The sequence below is a fragment of the Gymnogyps californianus genome, chromosome 19 (assembly GCF_018139145.2).
Source record: "Gymnogyps californianus isolate 813 chromosome 19, ASM1813914v2, whole genome shotgun sequence".
Taxonomy (NCBI): domain Eukaryota; kingdom Metazoa; phylum Chordata; class Aves; order Accipitriformes; family Cathartidae; genus Gymnogyps; species Gymnogyps californianus.
Window position 1 is genome coordinate 11,585,035 of NC_059489.1, and position 24,234 is coordinate 11,609,268.

General features: G+C 53.8%; 2 protein-coding genes across 2 annotated transcripts in view; one reads left to right on the forward strand and one right to left on the reverse strand.

Annotated features, from left to right (window-relative positions):
- Positions 1–2,694: 2,694 nt before the first annotated feature.
- On the reverse strand, positions 2,695–11,260 carry LOC127024089 (TBC1 domain family member 24-like). Its single transcript, XM_050908516.1, is given in 7 exon segments — positions 2,695–2,840; positions 3,736–4,012; positions 4,726–4,821; positions 6,290–6,353; positions 7,850–8,008; positions 8,303–9,338; positions 11,131–11,260. Coding segments are annotated over 7 exon segments (1,908 nt in total).
- A 5,129-nt stretch (positions 11,261–16,389) lies between these two features.
- Positions 16,390–24,234, forward strand: part of STX8 (syntaxin 8) — a 107,995-nt gene continuing 100,150 nt past the window's right edge. The window contains exons 1-4 of the mRNA XM_050908625.1: positions 16,390–16,412; positions 16,974–17,073; positions 20,637–20,731; positions 22,460–22,570. Of these exons, the coding sequence (XP_050764582.1) occupies positions 16,396–16,412; positions 16,974–17,073; positions 20,637–20,731; positions 22,460–22,570 (323 nt within the window). The 5' untranslated portion in view covers positions 16,390–16,395. The remainder of the gene's footprint in view (positions 16,413–16,973; positions 17,074–20,636; positions 20,732–22,459; positions 22,571–24,234) is intronic.

The window sequence follows — 24,234 nt, forward strand, 5'->3', positions numbered from 1 at the left end:
TGCTGCCCTTCGCCCCTCTCCTGGCCCCGCTTCAGCTGGGCCGCCGAGAGCCCTCAGGGAGCAGCGGCTCGGTCTCCGCTGACCCTGCTGCAGTCAAGTGGCGGCACGACGCAGGTGAAAGATCTCTTTATACCCCGTTACACGTCCCCTCGGCCTCCCGGCCCCTCTGCTTCCCCTGCGCGGTTTCACGTTTCTTTTTTATTCTCCAAGAGTTTTGAACTTCATTCAGTAACGGGATAAAGCGTAAGAAGAAAGGACTGTGGCGTCCCTTTCAGAAATGGCAAAGGCGCTCATCAGATTACAGGCAGTCAATGCAATAAGCGCACTGACATCCATTGTGATTTACGGCTCCAGCCGGCGGGCAGCGGAGGCACACAGCACGAACAGCCTCAAAGGGACTCGCGGGCTCTGCCACTGCCTCAGAGACATCCATGGCCTGCACGATACGACCCCGGCCTCTGGTATTTTAATACGTTAGACGGGGCCTGCTTGCCCTTTACAAGGAAGTACTCTGGCGACTGCTGAGAGGAGGTCAGGCCAGGTTGCTAATGAAGGGCTTTGCATTTCCAGGCATCTCGTACATCTCTGGACAGAGAGGCAAAACAGCCTCTTGGGAAGGGAGAGGGACTCCCATGGGAAACTTTCAGCCGGACAGAAAGTCCAGTACATGATCACAGAAACAAAGAAATACTGAGGACACTCTAGCAGAGCTTTTTAATTGAAGGGAAAGGGTAATTCTGCGGTGTTCTTTCATTTGAGCTCTGTGGGCGAAGGCCAGGCACGGGGGTGCGGAGGGCTGCGCCTCACCTCCTCATCTTACCTGGATACCGTTTCGTCCTGGTTTTGGCTGGGATAGAGTTAATGTTCTTAGTAGCTGGTACAGTGCTGTGTTTTGGATTTAGTGTGAGAATAATGTTGATAACACACTGATGTTTTAGTTGTTGCTAAGTAGCACTGCGCTTAAGTTAAGGACTTTTCAGTTTCCCATGCTCTGCCAGCAAGCAGGCGTGCAAGAAGCTGGGAGGGAGCATGGCTGGGGCAGCTGACCCGAACTAGCCAAAGGGGTATTCCATACCATGGAACATCATACTCAGTATAGAAACGGGGGAGTTGGCTGGGAGGCACGGATCGCTGCTCGGGCATCAGTCAGCAGGTGGTGAGCAATTGCATTGTGCATCACTTGTCTTGTCTTGGATGTTATTTCTTTTTTTTTTTGTTATATTCCTTTTCATTACCATTATTATTATTATTATTTAGTAGTGTATTTTATTTTACTTTAGTTATTAAACTGTTCTTATCTCAACCCACGAGTTTTACTGTTTTTTTTTTCCCTCCTCCCCATCCCACTGGGAGCAGGGAGGGGGAGGTGGCTGCGTGGTGCTTAGTTGCTGGCTGGGGTTAAACCACAACAATTATATTTTACTTTAGTTATTAAACCGTTCTTATCTCAACCCACGAGTTTTACCTTCTTTCCTGATTCTCCTCCCCGTCCCACTGGGAGCCGGGGAGGGGAGTGAGGGAGCGGCTGTGTGATGCTTAGCTGCTGGCTGGGGTTAAACCACGACACCTTTGAAGGCTACAAGCAATTCCTAGGTCTGCCGCATGACTGGTACTGTGTGAGCTTGCTGCCATTGCCTGCTCCTGCCCGCATCGTCCTGCCATTGCTGGAAGCAGGCACCGAGGCAATGATAGCTCCTGCTCTGAATAGCTTGAGAAGTGTAATATATGAAAGATAAAACCACAAGTGGAAAGTATATTTGGACGTGGGAGACGTTCTCATCCTGCAGCCAGAATGGTATCTCTATGGTCTCCAACCCTCCCGCGAGGACTGCCTTGTCTGACTGAGCTACACGTACACGTTCACATTTCATGTTTTAAAATGGCACGTCTCCCGTTGTCCTGACCCCAGGTAGTCAGGGCGCGTTGGCCAAGGCTCCTGTGTATTCACCGCTCGCAGTCTTACATCAGCCCTTTGCGGTGGATATAGATCTTCACTTTAATACACAACTGACAAGGCAGGTACACAGCTGGGGGTTCTTGTTGGCTGCCGGTGTATAAACACCGGGCAGGACTTTGCTCATCACTGATCGGCAGTTTCAACCATGGACAAAAAGAGTTTCTCGCACTGTGCTGGATGGTGATCAGTGTGTGATCCCGGGGGAGTCCTGGTAACCTGCAAAGGCTACAAAATTCTGCGTATGGCTTGAAGGGTGGCGCTGGGCTTGGGACCACAGGGAAGCAGGGTCTGAGAGGGTTTCTGGTGAGCTTTGTACCTCGGTGTTGGGTTTTGCCTAGGCTCAAAATTCCTATAAAATCTGCCTGTGCTGCGGTACCACCGGTTTGCTGTTGAGCCCCAAGCCGCAAACAGGCCAGGGAGGTGTGAAAAACACCAGACTGGCTCACCTCCCCTCCAGCATCCTAAACTGGGACAGACTGGGTGGAGCGGGCTGGGTCTAAACTGCGGGAGAGGACCTCAAATATCCCCAAAGGCAGCGCTCACGGTCCCGTTCCTGGCGCTGCATTGCCCTCTCTCCACACTACCATGATGGCTGACTGTGGAGAGGAGGATGGCGAGCAGAGGTGCCTGCGGCGCTGCCGGCAGAGACCGCAGCAGGCAGGCCGGGGTGGCAGCCAGCGCGGCGAGGGGTCCCCGTCTCCGTGGGCGGCGCGGTGAGGGGCTGTCCCCCATGGGACCTAGGTGTTTTGAAAGCCCCACACTTCCAAGAGCTGCACCTTGAAGTTCTCCTGGCAGAGCGGAGGGTTGTCAAAGGTCTCGCAGTGCTCCGTGCGCCCCCAGAGCAGATTGGTGTCGAGGGACAGAGCTTGGCCTCCCCCTCCACCTGCAAAAGCAAGCAAGATGGTCGGGATCTGCTCTCCCCACCTTGCTGCCCAAGCCAGGGGCACTGGACCAGCCGACGAGGTCTCTCAGGATTGCGCCCATCTCTCAGCTTTCTGTCCTTCGGCCACAGCGCAGAGCTGGGCTGGGGCTGCCCTGAGCCGCCCTCTCCGCTAATTGGGATGTCAGCGTGGAGGCAGAGCTCCCGGAGAGCTATCTGCAGGGCAGCCAGTGCGAGAGGTTGCCCTGGTAGCACAAGCTGAATTATTAAACTGCTTGGAGAGCTGGAAAACAAGGAAAGCTCCTTGCATCCCTGCAGCCGTGCTTGCCCTGATCCCGCTCCCGAGGGCTGGAAGGGAGGCAGAGGCAGCCGGCAGTGCTGCAGGCATTTCTGACTCGCTGCGGTCCTCTGCCGAACCCACCCCAGCAGTGGTGGGGCACAAAGATTCAACCCCCGTGCCCAAGCCTGACCGGGCAGACGGCAGTGTGGGAGGCAGCTGGCATGCCTACTCCGGGTGACCGTGCCCGGCCCTTCCTCGGGCTGATCCCCACCTCATCTCCTCTCCATCCCGCACAAAGCGGAGGGAAGGGCTGGGAAAGGACACGCCAGGCCCAAGGGTGCAAACCTCGCCAGGAGGTTTGGGCTATGGTGCTCCCCCTCGGCTGGCAGAGCCCCTCTGGGGCTCTCAGAAGGAGCATCCTTGCCCTTGTGCAGCTTTGCACTCTCCTGCTAGTTTGAGGAAGAGGGGGCTGACTTCATCTCCCCCGACTTTAAATTGATATCCTAAACCAGGAGGTCTTTGCCTCTACCGGCAGCTCAGATTTTAATCTGGAGTAGAGCCCTTTTTGGCCAAAGCAGCGGTGTGTCAGTGGGTGGGTGCCCACCATTCGGTAATTACCGATAATGATCCCTTCCCGTGACCCAGACATGAACATGGAGGCTGTTTTGGAAGGCAGAAGGAAATGCCTGATGGCCAGAAACGGGGAGAGACGGCCTTTCCTCTGCGGCGTGGGCACGGTGAGACGGTTCGAGCTGGTGCTGCGGCCGTCCGGGGAGGAGCCGAGGAGGGATGCGGGAGAGGGGGAAGGCGACCGCTGGCGTGAGCGTGGCACAGCTTTGGCCAGCTCCGGCTTCTTGATGAACACCCACTCGTACCTCTCTGTCTCGGGGCGCACCTGGAAAGGAGGAGAAACATGGTGAGCCCTGTCCTTTGGGGCATCTCTCCATTGCTGGGGGAAGACGGTGCTGCCTGGCCAGGCAGGTTGGGGGCCAAATGCTGCGTGCCAGGTCCGGACCTGGGGCAGGGAAGGGACGAGGCATCCTGGCAGTGCCAGGGCTGCTCTGGAGGTGGCTGTGGCTGAGAAGTTGGTTTTGTCTTTGCCAGGTGGTGCCAGAGATGGGCAAACCTGCACTGCCCACATTGCCGGGTGGATGCTGGATGGATGCCGGTGGGATACCGGATGGACTTTGCCCCCAGGATCTCTTGGACCAACTCAGCCTGCTCCCTCTGCAGGGACGCCGGGGCTGATTTGGGAGTGCTCCATCCAGGAGCTGCCCCAAGCAAACAGGACAGAAGCCCGCCCTGCCACGCATGCTGCCCACAGTCATCCCAGGAGGATGCTCCAGGACCCACCCGGGGTTATTGCACGTTGCCTTGGGGGCTCGGGGCAAGCCGGCTCTCCCAAGGCAGGAGTTCGTTCTCTGTTTGCTCTGATCCAGCACAGCAATTTCTGTGCTGCTGCCTCCTCCCAGAGCTAAGGGGCAGTGGTGGGACCGTGGTAAGGAAGCAGCTCGGTGCCACCATGCCCTGAGTTGTCAGAGGGGTAAAGGAAAAAGTAATTAACAGACAAACCCATAAGCGTAAACCCAGAAATAAAATGTGACTTACAGTGAACACAAAGCACTCCCCTGTCCCAAAAAAGCCCGATGTTGCCCCGCTCTTTTTCCTTTCACTCCAGTCGGAGGAGAGAAACGCCCCGCACACCTTCGGGAGAGAGCACAGGGAGCTGTCAGCGGGGGAGACGGCTGGCACCAGAGCAAGCCCCAGAAGCCCTGGCCATCGCCCGTGCGTTCAGGAGGGCAAGGGCTCTGCGAGGTCCCCGGGGGGAATGGGACAGCCAATTCTGCTACGCCTGCTAAATCCTGCACTGACAAGTCACTGGTGCTCTGGACGTGAGTCCACTCAGCTTCAGTGCCTAAGGGGGGGCTCTGGGAGATTTGGGGGGGGGGTTGGTCTTTTGCAGCAGAGGCGATTGCAATGAGCTGCGTGCTGGTTGATTGAGCAGGGCCGGTTCGGCTGTGCTGGTGCGTTCCCTGGCCCGGGCTTGGGAGTAGGAGCTGTGCCTCCCACCCCGAGCCCAATCCGGCTCCTGGCAATGGAAAGGAATAACGGTGTGGCTCAGAGCATTATATGAACAGTACTGCAACATGCTGTGGACAGGGGTCTAGGAGTCCCTTGTCCTCAGCTGGCCCCTGGATGGTGGCGAGGTGCTCGCCTGTTTTATGAGTCTTTAGAGAAGATGTGTTTTAAAATGGCAAAGACTCAGGTAACACTTTTTTTTTACCTACGAGACTTTTAACCAGTCCCAGGGGTTCTTCCACTCGCGGTCAGGCTGACCCTGGTGTGGACGTCCTTGACTTGACCATGGCTGGAGGGGACCTACCGAGAGGTGGGAACTCGTGCCTGTCCTTGGTACTAGCTAAGGAATAAAATGAGCTAAAACGTGTAGGAAACAAGGTTTTATAAGTCACCTTCTCTTGTCTGCACAAGGCCCTAGGGGGTGGCAGGGTGTTTATCTCTGCACCACACTGAAGTGTCAGGCTTGGGAAATGAGGACTGGTAGCTCAATAAATCTTTGGGATGCCTGAACAATTTACAGAACTTGCCTCCGCTGTTTGATGAAGAGTGGAGAGATAAAATACAGGTTTATGAGCCACTCTCAGAGTCCCCGGGAAGAGGCCTGGCTGAGGGTTTTTTGCAGTTATTTCATGACTTTCAAATATTGTAGAAGCTGTCCTTATTTCTCCTCCGTTTCCCTTGTGTGGCTGCTCTTGCAATCAGAGAGAGATCCCTGCATTTAATGCATTGAAAGCAAGTCCTGGCTCAGGCAGAGCATCTGCTGACTTCAGGAAAGTCTGCTTAGCAAGGACTTCATGACTTAGCCTGTATTTGCAATAAAAGAGTGTCACTCATGGCCTCTCTCCACCTCACTGACTCCTCCTCTGTTTCCCCCCAGCAGCACCCTTTAGACCAGCCTGTGTCTACGGTGGCTCTTGGTGCCGGGGGGTGCAGTTTGTTCTCTCCTGGGAGCTGGGACAGACCCCGGGGCAGGCAGGAGAGGGACCACGCAGCTCCGTGGCTGCTCCAAGAAGTGCCGGTGGGGTCAACCACCCTGTCCCCTTCCCCACATCGGCACCAGCGCAGCCCACTTCTCTGCCTGGGAAATACTTACCTCCCCCTCTGTTGTTTTTATGAGCAGCACCGTCGGTTCGTAGCCCTCACAGCACGCGTAAAACCTGCAGAGATCAACAAGGAGGCTGGGTCGGTGGGGGTTTGGGACCCAGAAGCAGCATGCCATGCAGAGAGCCCGGGTGTGCGGCGGGCACGAGGCTGTAAAGGACAGTGGAGAGTGGTGGTGGCTCTTCTCAGCCTATTGCTGTACCGGCAGCTGGCCTGAGGGAGCTCGTGGAAGGACAGCAGCAGAAACTCATAATCATGTAGCTCGAGCAGGTTCAGTGTTTGTGCAGGAATGGAGGGAGTTGGCTTATGGGACTCCTCAAGTCATCATTTTTGCTTGGTGAAGCAGGTAATAGCTCAGATAAATGCAAACACTAAATCCTCCCACCCTAGCCTCAGGCACCAGGCTGGGAGGGGTGCTTCATGGGGGGAGTTTACCAAACGAGCTTGCTTTTAATTGGAATGTGTTTTGTAATCTGGGCTCTGCACCCCGTTGCTGCCTTGGAAAGGTGCAGGGCTGTGCTTCCCAGGATGGGGCTGCCCCCCTGTGCCATGGGACGCCTGCTCCCCTCTCACGGGCTGGGGGAGCGTGCTCGTGGTGCTAACGGAGGCACTACCATCGCAGCCCCACCTTTAAACATCACCTTGAGAACCAGGGCGGCATGGGCAGCATCCAGTCCCTGGACAGCCCGGCATCCCTTCCCGGTCGGCAGTGAGCTGCATCTCAGTAGAGAAACACCCTGGCACTGAGCGTTGCGGGGATGTCCCTCCTTCCCACCGCACCCTTCGCTCCATGGCTGTGGCAGCGCGTGTCACTGGGCCCTGGGTTGTCTCCAGTGCTGACACTGGTCTTTCTATTGCAATTTTGGGCATTGGCCATGACACTTGGGCTCTCTTAACTTGCGTTTAGAGGGTTTGATGTCTTCCCCGTGGCAGGAGGTACCCACAATGCTGTCTGCCCTTGCCCGGAGCTCTGCCTGCTCTGCGAGTGCAACCTCTCAGCTTAATGTGCTCCTACAGAAGAGCAGGTTTGGGTTTCCTGCCTGAAAACATTCATGCAAAGGCAGCCTCAGCCCACTGGAAGGCTTTTGCCACTTCATGGCTTGGGAAGTCAATGGCAAACTCATTTTCCAGCTCAGTTTTGAGCCGCAGCACTGACTGCAGCGTCCAGCAGCCGCCCAGTGCTCCGTGCCGCTGGGAGGGAGCTGGAGCCCTGGGGATGGCGTGCTGGCTGGACCTGGCCGATTGTAGCATGCCCGGCATGGCGTGGCACATGGGGACGTCACCCTGCAGAGCACATCCGCAGGGCTCGATGTTCCCCGTGCAGTGCCGAGTTGCTGATTGCCTTCTGACTGAGCCTCAGCCCTCTCCCCTACAGCCAGCACTGGCCCAGACCACACTCAAGATCTGAATCGAGCCCAGGAGAGTCCCCAGGAGACCTCAGATGTACCCCATGGACACTACGTGTTGCTCCTTTCTACACCACCAACCTCTACCCAGTATTACGCCTGGCCCATCCGACCCGACCTGACCCAACGGGCAGATGACGCTTTACCTCTGCAGGCTGCACCCATCTTCTGAGGTGGAGAAGAGCAGCAGCGGCGGGAAGAGGGAGAAGCGCTCAGGGATCCAGGACCAGATGACGCGCATCTCCTGAGCCGTTACAATGCTGGAGCTGAAGTTCTGCATGTCCACGGCCAGGTGGAAGGACTGTCTGCGTGAGGGAGGGTGTCCATTACTGCCAAGCTGGGGTGCCCGTCTGCTTTTAGGGGTGCAGCCCCCGTGCATCGGGTTTTGTCATGCTTTTTGCATCGTGAGCTTTCTGTTAACATCGCTAGCTCTACCTGTCCAGTGCCTCCTAACAGGGTCCCCCATGAGGGGCTGTGAGGCACATGGCATAGCCAAAGCTATGGGAGATATCTGAAGCTCCCCCCATGTTGTATCTCCACTGTAACTCATATTTTGTCTGCTTAGCCCCTAGAGCTGGCAAACAGAGAGGTCTCCTTACCTGCTCTGCACCATGGTTATGCCCCTCTCCATTAACGCCTTCCTGTTGGCCATCTGGAGGAGCCAGATTTCCTTGCGGGAGAACAGCCGGATGCCAAAGGCTCTCTCTAGGAGTTTGTCGACAGTCACGTGCTCAGCAATGTTCTGCACGAAAGCCTTCAGGTCTGCCTTGATGTCGGTCCCCTCCAGCTCGGCAGAGGTCACCGAGAGCCTGTACTGCTTCAGCAAGGCCAGAGCAATGCGGTACAGGACCTTCTGCCCCTCCAGCAGGTAGACGTCAAAGACGCGGATGGCATAATTGAAGGGGAGGTCATGAAAGAGCCACGATAACCATTCGGAGTAGACATCAAAGACGTTCTCAGAGGTGCTGGCTATGAGTTTGTGAGCTGCTGGGCAGTGCTTGTTGGCCAGATCCCCAAAAGTCATGCAGGAGGCCTGGTGGGCCAGGAAGGACTGGTCAATGTAGCTGGTGTGGGGAGCGTTGCTAGCGATGAGGCGAGAGATGTTCTCGAAGCACTGAGCTTCGTCTTCGCTGTAGTGCAGCAGCAGAGCCACCAGAGAGGGGAGGATTGGACTGTAGGTTATGTCGGGGAAAAGGTTGCCAACACAGATGAGGATCTTCTTCAAGGCGGTGACCCCTTCCAGGTTGAGGCAGTACGTGGGCATGGAGCATCCTTCCAGGAACTCGGGCAAAGGGTGGGAGCTCACACTCAGCTTCCCAAAGAGCCGACTCACCACGTCCCTGTAGACGAGAGCATCTGGAGTGACGAGCCGGCAGGCGACGTGCTGGATGATCTGGTGGTAGACCTGAGCTCTCAGAGCACGGCTCGCTGCCCAGTAGCCTTCTCTTGCCAGCTTCTTCAGCTCCTTCGTGGGCTTGCTGAGGATGTCTCGGGGGATATGTGCCTGTTGCTCCGGGTCTGGCATCCTGTCCCAATCCACGAACTGTCCACGGCCCAGACAAGAGGAGGCATCGATGTCCCAGGTGTCAGCCTCGGATGTGATCACGATGGTGACTGGAGATGAGCCAAACATCTCTGTAGGACAAAGACCTTTTATTCAACACGCTTCACCACCCCAGCTGACAGCGTTTCACCCTGGCTGATGGCGTTTCGAAGTCTTACAGCAACATCTTGTATTTCAATAGTTATTCTCCCCCCTGCAAAGGGAAGGTTTTCAGGCTTTGCCTGGCTGCAGCTGCTTGCTTTGCCCTCGCCTGCCCACATCGGCTCAGGCCCCTGGTGCAACCGCTGTCCAGGGGCTCAGGGAAGCGTGGGGCCAGGTACTAAGCTGGGTGTCAGGGCTGCTTCTCCACACCATGAGGGGCTTTGCACCCCTCAAAAAGCTCCTGACTTCTCAGCCTGTGACCTGCCGAGAAGGAGGAGCAGAGAGCTGGGACACAGTCCGTGTCCCCTGGGGATGACCATGGGACAGCAGCGTTACACCACCAAGGATAACGCGCAGCTCGGTCCCAGCCCAGCTCTGCAGGGGCGAGGAGGGACCTCACGGGCAGTGGGGCCCAAGCGATGCTGAGGCCGAGAGGGACCATTTGCATCATGTCCCCTCCCAAGGACACAGCGGGGCAGGAGGCAATGTCCTGTCTGGGTCTGGCAGCCTGGGACCAGGCTGCTACGAGCCCAGACGGAGCAGGCGAAGCCGGCCTTAGGTGTTTGCCCTCCCTCTTACCGCCTCCTGCTAAAGTCTTCTGCAAAAGTCTCCCGACCCCTCCGGCCGCTCGGGTGCCAGAGGGAACGTGCAAGGAGAAGGTGCTGCAGCGAGAGGGGCTCACCAAGGGTGCGGGGATGGTCTGTGGGGTGCCGAAGGGTCCCCGTTTCCCGCATGCCCCCACGCACCTGGAGAGACCCCGCACACGGGGGCTGGCGAGCATCTGGGAAGCCCCTTGGAGACAGCAGGTCCCCGGGGGACCCTCGGGGGAGGCTCCCACGCACAGCACGGCGGCAGGGCTGTGGCAGCCGCCAGCCCTGTGCTGGGAAGAGCAGAGTTTGAGCTCCTCCTAGAGAGAAGTGAGCGGCATTTTCCCTGGGGTTGCAAGAGAGCTCAGCTCCAAACCCTGTACAAGGAGACAGGAGCTGTCTCCGCGTGGGTGAGTTCTGCTGGGCGGTGATTAATTGCCAAGGATAAAGGCAATTAATCTCATATTAATTCTCTGATGTATTTATCTTGGACGTGCTCAGTTGGGCTGGGGAGTCTAGGATGGTTTGCACTGAGGCAAACCTCTCTGCTCTGGCCCCAAGGGGACACGGGGGGATGGCCCTGTGTGCTCTGTGTGTGGCAGCACGTCGAGGGGGTCCGGGCGCCCAGGCTGCTCCCGGGCTGGGTCCGGCTCTGGCTCCTGCTCTCCAGTTCAGTTTGGCCCCTGCTCAAGTTCAGCAAAACCAGCAGATCAGGTTCAGTTCTGGTTCAGGGAGAGGGCAGCAGTTTTAACCGGTTGCTGCTCAGCCTGGCTCCCTGCTTTGAAGACAGACAGACCCTGAGTACAGTCACACAGGCTTCTAGCCACAGAAACCAGGCTAAAACGAACATTGGGGTTGAAGCGGGGCTGTTTGCACCGCCGTGGTCCCCAAATTCACCTTGTGTGCTGCCCTGCCCGAGGTACTGAGGAGCATCAACCCGAGCCCACCCGCCTGCTGGTGCCCCAGCCCAGGGTGCTGGCTGGTGGCTCCAGCTCTGCCCACCCCAGGACGTGCTGGGGGTGTTGGGGAAGGAAATGTGGGTCTGCTCCAGCCCCTCTTCTCTGCTGGATGTGGCCCCGGCACGAGCGGGGCTAGCGAGAGCCTCCTGCATCTTTCCCAGCATGAGACGTGTGGCCGTCCCCGGCTGTAGCTCACTCACCTTGCCCGGTGGTGCCCGTGTTATCGTCCTCGGCCGGCTCGGCCATGGGGAAGCCGCCGGCCGCCCCCCCAGGGGAGCGGGGCAGGGTGACCCCCACCTGCAGCATGTGCCCGGGCTCCGGTGCACCCCGCTGCCAGGTCCCTTCTGCCCCCGTCACCTGCCCTGACTTTTAAGGCGAGTGCCAGCCCGCCGGCACAGGAGGTTTATTTGGTGTAAATAGGGCGAGGGGTGGAGCAGCTCCCGTGCCCGCGTCGCCCCTTCCTGCCCCAATTCTGCGCCAAGGCCGGGGAGGGGGACGTAAACACCCCGTGGGATGAGATAGCCATCAAACCAGCAACACAACCATTAAACTTAATCATTTATTTTTCCCAAGGATAACCTTCATTTTTCCACTCTGGGGTTCACTCCCTTCACCAGCGTCACGGGGCAGGGAGGGTGCTGCGGGGGTGAGAGAGGACCGGGGCTGCCATGGCAATCGCCCGTCCTTGAACAAAGGAAATGCCAATACAGCCAGTGGGTTTGCAACTGCTTCCCGCTGGATGGTCCCAGGGGAGTCGGAAAGAGAAGCACGTGAGCAGCAAGTGCCAGGAACTGGGTGACAAGGGAGAGACTGGGGCCACGAGGAATAAATGACGCCCTTCTGCAACCGCCCCGTGCGCCCTTAGGGACGCTTTTCGGGGATGGGTGTGCCGGGGCTGTGCCGGCCGTGTTTGCAGCACTTCTTTAGCACCGGCCGGCAAAATCGCCGGGGGAAATTTGGAGCGATGCAGATGTGCACCCCGCGGCGCCCCGTGCCTCCTATGTACACAGTTGCTCAGCAGGAGCACAAAACGTGATCGTTGCAGGCACCGCTGTGGTGCTTCAGCATTTCCAATCTGTCTTCCTTTGAAATGGTTGTTATTGATTGACTTTTAGCCTCAAAATGCATTGCAGAATTACAAACCATACGTTGTATTCACAGCCAAAAGAGCTGAGTTGAAGGAAAAGTACCCTCCAACAGCTGAGAGATGCTCCCAGCAACATCGCACCGATCCGACATTGCTACTTGGAGAACTCACGGTTCAGGCTGCACTTAAAAGTGGGCATTTTTATAGGCATCTTAAAATTTTTAAAGATTTTTTTTTTCCTTAAAAAATCTGATTTTTTCTCTTGTGATAACAGCAACTGCAGGTCATTCCTGCCTTGCCTCCCTGCCTGCAGGTCTGCGGGGTCTGCCTGCACCTGCAGCGCATCCCTGAGCATCCGCCGGCACCAGCGGTCTCAGGGCATCTGCCGAGCAAGAGCAGTCCCTCTGCAGATCCTCTCCTTTCTGGATGAAGCAACTCCTCTGTGATGTGCCAAAACCTGACGGGAGCGGCACGGCTGTCCCGTCATCCCTCTCCTCCCTTTGCTCCCGGCAAGCTGGGAGCCCGAGGAAGTGGGGGCGAGGGGCTGTGTCAGCAAAGGGCCCCCCAGGGTGCTGTGCTGGGTAGGAGGGAGGCGAGGGGCTGTTTCCCAGTGGGAGGCTCCTGCTCTGCACCCAGAGCCTGTCTGCAGGCTCCATGGGCGGCTCTGCTCCACACGCCGCATCTGAAGGGGCAAGCGATGGCCCCCAGCTCCGCTCCCGCGGCTCCCGGGAGTCCCCACGCTGCACCCCGCTCCGGTTCCCAGTGCTGAGGGGTTGTTTATTCTCTCTCCAACTCAAACCCTTTTGCCCAGGCTCTTACAGCAGCGGGTCCTGCTGCCTTTCCTCAGGACCTTGCTGGCTGCCTTCTCGTTTGCTTTTTCTAGGACAGCGGATGCCTCTCCCTGCCAGACTGAAGCAGCTCTGAAACCTCCCGCAGCCCCCCCGTCCGCCTGCCTGCTCCCCGGCGGACCTCCACTCTGCGCCGAGACAGGAGATGGAAGTGAATTAGGGACGGCGTGAAATGGATCATCGCTTCATGCGTTTTTAATGGCGAAAAAATTAAACATGTAGAGGCCGCGCCGGCTCCGGACGAGCAGCGCAGCTGAAGGCCATAAATGTTTCATGCAAACTGTCTGCGAGAGGAGCCAGCCCGAGTCGGATGTGCGAAGAGGGCTGGTGAGAAGAGCTGTCACCCCGGGGACGCAGCCCGCGCCGGGGGGCTGCCAGGGCCAGCGGGCTCCCCGCACCACCCCACGTTGCTTCGCTTCGTGCCCAGGACGCTTCTGGCACGTGGGTCCTCCTCGGCTGCGGCTTCACAGTCCCGAGCGCCCGTCTCGAGAGCATCGGTCTCAGCCCCTCCGTGGCAGCCCTGTCCCGCAGCAGGAGGGGCACGTGTCCCTGCTCCCCACCCCAGCATGTCCCCTAGCCCTGCCCAGCCGCTGCGGGAGGGCACGTCTGAAACGAGGTGCTGCTGGGGGGGCTCAGCACCTCCCCAAACCAGCCCCCGGGGCGGCATCGCTCCGGCAGCGCCTGCTCCCCGTTGTACGCGTGGCTCCTCTTGCTCCTCGCTCGAAAGCCGCCCCAGCCCCAGCCAAATGGGCTTCGCCGCGGGGTCCGAGCACTCACTGGGAGCACAGCGGGCGTTGCAGCCGCCCGTGAATATGCCGACGAGGATGCGCTCGTTATCGTGGCATGCCACAGCAGCGCGGTAGCAGCCCCATGTTATGAGGGCAATAAAACATTGCTATCAGTGTCTTGCCGCTGCTTTTAGGGCACCTGTACCGATGTTTGTATCTGCATTGATTTGCGTCATCAATTGCACCCAAAAAAAAGAGGAGAGGCCAAACCCTGGGCGTGGGAAAGGCTCTTTGGGCTGGGACGGAGCAAAAGCGAGGGCCTGCGCCCGCTGGCCGGTTACTGCAGAGCCCTTCGCAGCCTCCACAGCCAAAATATTGACAGTGTCAACACAGCGTCACGGCGGCTTCCCGGCAGCCCGGCCCGGCCCGCTGCTGCTGGCAGGGGGACAGGGATGATGGGCACAGGGACGAGGGGGACAGGGACATCGCTGTGGGCAGGGGGAGGCAGCGACTGTCATCTGGGGATGGGCAGGGCCAGAGGATGGGGCTGAGGATTTGGAGAAGGGAAACGGCAGCTGCCATAAGGAAGGGAAAGGCAGGAGCCAGGGAGAAAAGGCTGCGGGGAGCCCGTGGGGCTGGAGCGGCCCTGCCCGAGGGGGACAGCCCGCGGGCGGCACCGCGGGGGGTGTTCTAAAGAGACCCTTGAACATCAGGAGCTGCAGCCCAGGGTGGGAGAGGGACAGGGTGACCTGCTGCTCGGCCTTGGGTTCATGTGGCGGTGGGGAGGGGAGGAAGGAGGGAGGGAAATAAGGAAGGAAGGAGAGAGGAAGCAGGAAGGATGGAGGGAGGATGGAGGGTGGAACAAGGGAGGAAGGAGGGAGGAAGAAGAAAGGAAGGACAAAGGAGGGAGGAAGGAAAGCGGGAGGGAGGGAGGAGGAAAGGAGGGAGGAGAAAGGGAGGAAGGAGGGCAGGCGTGCTGCAGAGAGGTGCTAACCAGGGCAGACAGCCCTCTGGGAAGACGCAGCACCCACGCCGTGCTGGATGGTGTGTCTCAGGGCTCAGTCCCAGGATTGACCCTGCTGGGGCGTCAGGCGCGGAGGCTCCTCATCCTCCTCTGCTACGCTGGTATTTAACGCTGGTGCAAAAACCCTGAAAAAGCAAAAAAAGCAACTTTTTCCATAAAAGACTCCACTCCTTTCTTAACTTGCAAATCACTGTAGTGGATCCTGGCATGCAATAACATGGGCATAACAATGTTGAGATGCAGAGTGTTGATTCCTGCTTCCCAGCACTTGTCTGGTCCGTCCAGCCTTCACCGCTCGGAAATAAACTGCTCTGACACTCAGAGCTGTTATTTCACTGAATTACAGAGGCTGGAAAAATTGCCTAAGCACTGAGCTGCTGGTCCTTTCGTTGGGCTGGATCTTTTGCATCTTCCAGTGTATTCTGTGCTTCTCTGGAAAAAGAAAAAGGGCTCCTGGAAAATCAGGAAGAAGCAACGGGCTTGGATGCAGTTTTGCTCCTGACCATCTGCCATTCCCAGGTCCCCGAGGGCACGGGGATACCCAAGCCTGGGGGATGCCGGCTGAGTCTCCACGCTTTCTCTCCCTCCTGGTTTTCTCTGTCCCAGTTATTGTCCAACCCGCTGTCCCAAAGCTCCCCTGGCACAGTTTGGGTTGAAGGTTCCCCCGCTGCCATGCTTATAGCTGTACATTTTAATCCAGACCATAATATTATTACTGCAATAGCAATATACAGGTGCCCCGATGGCATCAAGGCACCTGAGCCGGGTGCAAGCTGCATGCAAGAGACCGTCAGTGCCCCAAGGAGCTGCTGCTGAGTTCAAAGCTCGCCACTGACATGCAAAATCAAAAATATAAAGGATTTCCTTTTTCCTCAGCAGCAAAGGCTGGAGGCCTGCGACACCCTGGGCCCGGCCTGACGCACGAGCCTTTGTCCCTCCCCATGCAGCAGCATCGCCGAGTGCATGCTGCAAAAATCCCAAATCCTCCCTGGGCTTTAGGAAAAGCATCGAATACTTTGGGGGTCCCAGTAGCGCCCCAAGAGATTACAAAGTTTTCCAAGGGGGCCCTGGCTGCAGATTAAATGCGATGCTATGGAGATATGGCCAATGGAGGAGATGGCTGGGGACCAGGGGATGAGGGATTTCAGTTGCCCCATGCTTGTGAGGGCTCTACCCCTCCTTCCTGGCCTGCGTTGGCCTCGGCCCACAGCGTGGGCAGCTGAACCCAGCGCCTCAGCTGAGCAGGCAGCTCGGGGCTGGCAGCAGCCCCATCTCTGCCACCGCATCTGGCAGCACTGAGAAAAGCCCAGTGGGGCCATGGCAGTGCCTGGGGCCCTGCGAGGGCAAGGCCCCCACTGTGCAGACACAGCAGGAGGGCCAGCCATGGCTCTGCACTGTGCACCTCTGCACCCTGCACCTCTGCGGCGCTACACCATGCACCCATGCACCTCTGCACTCCTGCACTGTGCACCCTGCACCTCGTACTGCACACCTAGCACCTCTGCGCCCACCTCTGCCGCCTGCACTGTACACTGTACACCCTGCACCTCTGCACCGCGCACCCTACACCGCTGCGTTGTGCACTTCTGCACCCTGCACTTCTGCACGCTGTATCTCTGCACCGCGCACCCACGCACCCCTGCACCCACGCACCTCCGCCCGACGCCTGCGCACGGCGGGGTTTGGGCCTCGGCGGGCGCCGTCGTCAGCTGACCCGAGCCGGAAGCGCGGGGCTCTTCCGGGCGACGGCGGCGATGGCTCCGGACCCCTGGTGAGCGCCGGGCCGGGGCGGCTCCGGGCGCGGCTCCCCCGGGCAGGGCGCGCTGCCACCGCCCTTCCTCCCCCGTCCTGGCGGCTCCCGGGGCCGCCCTAGGAGTGCTCGGCCGCCCGCGGGCTCTGCGAGCCGGGCCCGAGCCTCCCCGTGCCCGGCGGCGTGCGGGCCCGCCGCTAAGCCGGGGACGGTGCGGTGCCGCTGTGCGGGGAGAGCAGCGCGCGTTGGCGGCCTCTGCAGAGCCGCCCGCCGTGCGGCTGCGAGCGGCGGGGGCGAGGGCTGGCTCTGCGCGCCGCCAGGCCTTCCTCCGCGCCCTTTGCCGGGGGGGTACCCTTTCCCTACAGAGAGCTTTTTTCCCCAAAAAGCCACTTTTAGGTAAAGCTGAAAAGCGGGTATTTATGTGCCGCTGGCTTTTCCGTGTGCTGTGGTACCGCACACGCAGTTTCCCCGCAAAGCGAGGCCCAACGGCGGTAATAAAGGCCGGGGGGGGGGGGGACGGACACAGAGAGCGGCTGGGCAGGGCGCGGTGGCGGGGGCTCAGCTGCCGCCTCTCCTCCGCAGGCTCCCGCTGTACGATGCCACTTGCCAGATCGCCCAGGAGATCGCCGAGAACATCCAGGAGCGTAACCGGTACCAAAGGAACGGGGAGAGTTCAGCCAAGGTACTGCTCTGCCAGCAGCTCTGGCGTTTTGCGAGCGTGGATTTTTTTTTTTTTAGCTAGATTTTGCTTTGAACCATCCTAGTTCCTGGTTAAGCGTTAAATTTGCAGAAGTCAGATGTGCCTGGGCTCCTGAAGTTCCTGCCTCGCCGGCGGCAGAGGGAAGTGGGTGCTGCCTGGGAGGCTGCGTTAGTCAAGTGACGTGGCCGGGAGCGCTGCGGGGAAGGGGGTGACACTCCACCGCCTGCCATAGCCCAGGGAGCGGGCTGTGTCAGGTCATCGCTGCTGCCAGCTGGGAATTCGCAGGTTAAAAGTTCTGTTTAATGGCAGGAACCTAATATTAATGGTAGGTTCTTTAAGATTTCCGCAAAGAAAACAAGAATGCCGTTTCTAAATTAACGGTGGCTTTTCGGTGTCACAAAAACAGTCTTCGATTTAACAGTGATGAATCTTTAGTGCATGCAGTAATGCTGGTTTCACAAAAAGAGAAAGGGAGAAGCCATGGGAGTGTTGGGCACACGCTGCTGACTGCTCAGGGCTGTCGCTGCCAGGAACAGAACTGTTTTCAGAGATCCTGAAGCTAAGAGATGTTGGGATGCACATCAGCTTCTGTGTACTCCTTTCTGTGTAAATATTGAACAGATATTTTTTCCCCACAAGGCTGGCTTGCTTCCTTTCCGTAGTGGCTGTAGATCAGATGAAATATGAATTTTGCAGCCTGTTTTAGCTACATTTCTAAAAAAGTACAAGACCAGAGTTAAATATGAACGAGAAGCAGAAGTTAGAGCTTACCCAGGATATTATGTTCTCCACCTTTTCACGCTTCCTGTTTAAAAAATAAAATAAAAAGATTCTCAGGAGGCTGCTTTCTTTAGGACTAAAAGCCTCGTCCTTTCCTTCAAGAAGCGGAGGAGCCTGCTTGATCGCACACCCTAGGGATCGTGCCATTAACTTCTCCCTTGACTGCGTTAAGATGAAAATGTGTGCAAGCCCTTGAGTTAGTCTTTTATAATAATTTGCATGATTAGAAACCCACTGATCTATTTTGTAGACTCTGCCCCTCTGTATCGCAGGCTTGTAATGTGATGTGCAATCGCTGAATCTTCTTTGCCAGTCTGTTTGCTGATAGCTTTTAAAATAAAATGTCATTTTTGAAATGTTTCCTTTGAAGAAATGTTGAAGAAAACTGTGTAGGCTTTGTACAATAATCAGTGCTTTTTAATGAATGACTCAAGTTTGGCATGAATTGAAAAGAGGTTTCAGAAGGCCCAAATAAGTGGGATTTGAGAGAAATATTTTCTCTAGCTGTAGAATTGAGATGAGTGTTTAGAGGTGGTGATTAAACTCCCAGCTTCAAGAGGAAGGAGTATTAGAAATTGTACAGATATACTCAAGCAATAGAAGACTAATAAAAAGATTGCTGCTTAATCCATCTATATTTATAGAGGACAGAGTTCTCTATTTGCATCATTGCAATCTGTGACGTGTTCCAAAAAACCCCAACAAAACGTTGTATTAGTGTTGTTTGAAGCCTTTCTTGTACCATAACTCTCCTAGGTTGTGTTTTATGGAAACATTACACGGTTGACTTATTTCTTCATCAAATCATTTGTTCCATGCGCTGTGTTTTCCGAGCACAGTTTCCCTTTAATCCATTAACAGTTAAAGATGAATATTTGGCAGTGTTTGATTCTACTATAAACAAGTTTCCAACAATGAGAGAGTTGTTTTCATAACAGAAATGCATGTTGAGAAATCCACAGCTGAGCAGTCTCATATTCTATGGCTCCTGAATGCTTTAACGGAGGAAAAAGTCTTTGTACAATATTTGCCTGGCAGGGAGAATGTAAACAAGTTTTTGTTTTTATAGTATTTTGCCATTAGCATGGCTAAAAAAACCTTGTTGCTTATTGCTGAGCAAAAAATAGAGCATAAGATTTAAAATGAAAAAAAAACCCAAACCCAAAACCCCAAACTTGTAGGGAAAGGTTTCAAGCCAGCACTTATCGTCTGTGAACTCTGCTCTATTGAGCTGATCTTAAAACTTCCATTGGCTTCTTTTTTTTCTTTTTTTCTTTAATGGAATTGAAGTCTTTTGTTACAGCACTGCAATTTCTGGCCAGAGTAGCAGAGGGTGTCTGTATGTTAGATGACTTTCTTGGATGTGTATACCTTTGTTACTTTGCTGTTCTGGGTCAATTAAATGCAGCATTCTCCACCTGGACATGAGTACACAGGAAATGAAAAAACCTTTTATTACCTGATTGCAGAGCTCGAGAATATGCAGCAGCTTGAACTTTTCTAAAAGCATTTATACCCCTTCCTGGCTTTGGAAATGTTGCCGTAGTGCTCGGCTGCTTTGGGTCTGAAGGTGGATTTTGGCTGCGTGCTCTCAAGGCTTCCTCAGCGTGGTTGCATCTGCTTTCTGTTGTTGTATTTGGTAGTGTTTGAGAACAAGTCTCGCTGAGCAGAGAGATGTAAACTTCTGATGCTATCAGGGGATTTTTTGGGATCTCTTGCTCCATCCCTGTGCAGATATCAAGGGCAGTTTAGCTGTAGGCAGGATCCTTGCAGCATTCAGTGAGACTTTGGTGTCTGGCTGCTGCCTCTGTGTGTTCAAGAATGCAGGAATGCGAGTCAAAGTAAATATTCCTTCTCTGTTACTCGTTCATCACACAGAGCATCTGAGGTTGCTAACCATTAAAACCCACAGTGGGGCTAATATCTTGTAAACAAGAAGCACATAAAGTCTTAATTAGGATGACTTGCATAGTTAATTGCAGTTAGAATGTCTTTCCTCATATGTTCTACATAACTGGCATGAAAAGAAATAACATTTAAGGAGGAAAAACCCAGAGGATAATGTCAGCTGAACTTGGGAAGGGGTGGGGAGAGAGGAGGAGGATTCCCGCAAACCTCGGGCTTGCTTGCAGCAGGGAAGAATGTGAATGACTTAACTAACTTTTAGTAAGAACAGATGCATCTGAATCTTGGGCAGGTCAGCTGTGAGAAAGGGTCGGGAGTCATAGGTGCTGCTGAGAAGGGAAATGGAGGAAATCTGAGTTTCTTTGGGATCTTTAGTTTAAAGTCTGGAGGAGTTCAGTGGAGGGAATGTCTGAACCTGTAGCAACCTTCCCTCTAATCCTGGAAGCTGGGAGAGAAACCTGATGGCAGAAGAAGCTGGCGCCTGTATTTGTATTAAAGATCAGAGGAAAGAGCTGGAAAACTAACTGGAAAATATTAAAATGTGCTGAAATGTTTTGCCCATATAAAGGAGTGTGTTTATAAAGACTTGAAAGAAAGCTCTCCATATTAAACAGCATTAATGCATTAGAATTGTGTTTGCGAAACTAGTACTATTTATCTCATCATTTTGTAAGCAGTCCAAACCAGTTAACTGTATCATTCCATTTGTGGCTCTGGCAGGCTTTCTTGGTTTAGAGTGGAGTCCTTCACACCAGCATAGCTGAAGTTAAATATATTGTCACCTGCATGTAGTAGTGTTAAATTTTGTGCAAATATAACTCAGATGGGGGGAAAAAAAAAATCTCTTTCTTCCCCTTCAGCTCAATGTGATTATCAGATCGTCATTGCAGAATCTCAGAGAGAAGATCGATCAGCTGAAGGACTTACTGCTTCGGGCTGTATCAACACACCAAATGTATCTGTGTAAACATCAACTCGCTGACCTTTCTGTATTGTGGGAGAGGGTGGAAAAATATGCTTTAATTGCTCTGCCACGCAATTAGGGTTTTTCCCTCATTCCATTTTTAGAAGACTTCGTCACTAAAACTTTGTCCGTGCTGCTGTTTAATATTTTCATTGCAGCTGTAGTGCAGGAAGAGTTGGGAGCCTGGGCATCTCTGGTATGGTGGGCACGAGGCTGGCTTTGGTTACGTTTGTGTCAGAGAGAAGCTTAACAAGATGGTCTGAATAATCTCAGAGCTGCCATTGTCTTGCCTGTGCGCTGTGCCGACACTGCTGATTGAGTGGCTGGTTTGTGAGCTAAGATCGCTCATCTAGCAGAAAACTCGCTAATCTATTATTTGCTCTTGGCTCAGCGGCTGGCTGCAGGAGTGCCAGTGCTTGCAAAAAGGAAGGATGAAGGGCAGGGTGTGGGCAGGGATGTGGCAGCCCTGACTTGGACTGACTTAGGGAGCAATGGACCTGCATCTTCAGAATGATGTCAAAATGTTTTAAAATATGCCTTAGAAAGATATCACAGGTTTTCTTCTGAGAGCGTTACCCTGTGGCCTGGCTTAGATTTGCTGCTCTTTCCATATGCTGGGATAGTCAGGCTTAAGGAGTCAAAGAATTGCATCCATCTCCCTGAAGATATCCAGCAGCAATCTGATTTAATGAATGAATGTTTAATTTCAAGCTTACTGTAGCAGAAATCCCTTCTAAGCACGGGCCCCCTGAGTGCTGTGCTGATGGCCAGGGGTAAAACTTCCCTGTCCAGTGAGTGCTTGAGAGCAGACGAATGCTACTGCTGTGGCAGAAAACATACACAAACCAGTTCAGCTATTGCATAATCTGCTGAACAGTACTTGGAAGAGAGTCAGTAGTCCTTCAAAATGTCACTAAGATTAATTGAAAAAAGCAAACACATGTGCCCTGTCGAAGCTGCAGCACTTCAGGGCATCTTGTCTTTCAGAGATACTGCATGAATTGATTTTCTGCTGCATCAGTGGCTACTGGGGTGTTCTGCTGATGAATTGCAAACGGAAACATGCTCAAAGTAAAGTTTTGGTTGTTCACCTATCACTTGGCTGGGAGCTACTCACCTGGTCTGTGTTGTGAGCCTCCGTTGAAATAAGATGTGAAGTACGCTGCTGATTTTGAAAGCTCTCTTCTGTTTGGGCCTGCCTCATTTATATCATAACAGTGTAAGTTGGAGCTCTTAAGAAGACTCATCCTTCCCTGAACTTAACCCGTGCAGCACTGTTGTACATTGTCAGTGTTACAGAAGAGATCAACTGCGTAGGACTTCTTAGGAATAAATGAAAGAAGAGTTATGTTGGATTTTGGAGGGGGAAATGCTATTCTTAATACTTATGCTAATTTGGCAGTAAATAGCCTTCCAGTTCTCTTATTACTTTGAGATGATGACCTGAAGATCACTGTGGTCACTGTATGAAACTTTTTCTTTGAGATATGTAAACTTCAGTAACACATTTAGAATAATAGCAGATTTCATTCAGAAACCTGTGACCTATTCTCCTCTTAGGTGTTACAGCCTTTTCTTGAGTTAAAATAGTTACTCTAGTTAATTTTGATGATCAGGAGGTCTGATTTATTTTAAGAATGTATAACAGGTTTTATTTTATATACTAAAATTAAAATTTTTCAGTGTTTTTAAGTTTGATCCTTAACCAAGCATCATCAGCACACAGCTGGAGGGAGACAGGAGGCAGAATTTGGTGGATGACCTTCTCACACGACAGAAACAACTTCAGGCATCTTATAAGAATGAAGGCACAGAACCAGATGTGATAAGGTATGGCATTATCACCTCAAATGAACAGTGTGATTTGTGCTTTGAGTATGTCTGAAGATAATGTTAAATGCATCCATTGAACTCATTTACCTCTGCATGTAGCAAGCTGCGGTTTCATTTGCTTAGAAATCTTGTGCTTTTTTTTACTGACAGTATCATATATGTCTGCAAAGCTGGGGAGGACGAGGGAATGGGGAGTTGCTTGGAAGAGGTAGTAGCTAAGTGATCTAGTAGAGTCAGTCACTGAGTTGGACTGATGGGTGTCACCGTATAAGGTCTACGCGAATTGTTGGAAAGACGACTGTCAGGATGAGGCTTAAGCTTCAGACAGTCCCCAAAGATCACATTGTGTAGCAGTCAGCGGGGGCCTTCAAATGGAATACATTTTAATTTCCATTTTGGTGTCTCCTTCACAGCTGGGAAAAATAATTATGGTTAATAGCCTTCAAGTTGTGCTCTCCTCACGCAGTTCTCCTATAGCCTCTTTCTAGTGGAAGGAGTTATATTTGCCATCTCTAACAGGTTCTTAGAAAGAATCCATCCCTGGTGGTCTCTGTCTGATCAGGAAGAAAGGCAGAGCCTTTTCTTCAAGTGTGAAATTCAGGCCTCTTGCCCAAGTTAATAAATTATTAGCAGTGCGTAAGTTGGGTTTGGTGGAAGTCACACAGGAGCTGTGTCCATAACATACAAACCATGTTAGGCATAGTCTTGGTATATAATTATATAAAAAGACATCTTTTGCTGCAGATGATGTAGTCCTGCAAACTCAATGTGCAGTGGAATAAGGAAGGATGGGTTGTTTCTAGTGCTTTGTTAATGGCCTTTGGAATTTTATCCGTTTCCAGTTAGGTCAGCACCAGCTTTTGCCTATGGAATTCCACTTGCGAGTATTTGCTCCCCTTGGCTGTACTTCAGAGTTTTTGGCAGCTTCAGTTTCTGCATGAGCATGCATGTGTCTTGCTGAGGAGCTTCTTGCAGCTACCTTACATCCAGGAGCTTTTACATCTCACTGAAACACTGAGTTAAAAAATGCTTGCTGAGTAGCAGAATTGAGAGATTCCTGTGAATTTGTTACACTTCTCTTTCCTTTCCCAATTCAAATAGCATAACCCACCCTCACTTTTCTCCTTGTTCCTCCTCTTTCCCCCTGTGTTTTCAGTGACATCCCCACTGGTCGAGAGAGAGTATCCTGGGTTCAGCCTGGAGCTCTGCACGTGCTACAGACGGTCTAAAGGCTCTGCTAATGAGGCTCTGTCTCTTCTGCCTCTTCATCTGTGTTGTAAAACTTGATTATTCTTTGAGGCTCCTTTTCCTTTCAATGTGTGTAAACTGCCCAATGAATTAATTGCTGGAGGAGAGAGAGGAGAAAAGGGGTAGCAATAAATAAGGCTTGTTCCTAAGCTGGTAGCCAGGCTACAGACAGCAAAATGAAGCTGCCATTTCCTCCTTCCTCTGCAAGCAAATGGGTAGTAGATCTACCACCTTAGCACAGGATTAGGGCCGTGGTACGTCAGAGTTGAAGTGGCATGTGTTGAGGGACAACTTCAGAAGCATCCTCGTGATTCCCTGGGTGATATGCTTTGATCTCTATTAGCCCTGAGCCAACATTCATGAAAAAAGTGAAAAGCCCCGCTATCAAAGGGTATGACTTGCGTGTCTCCTGC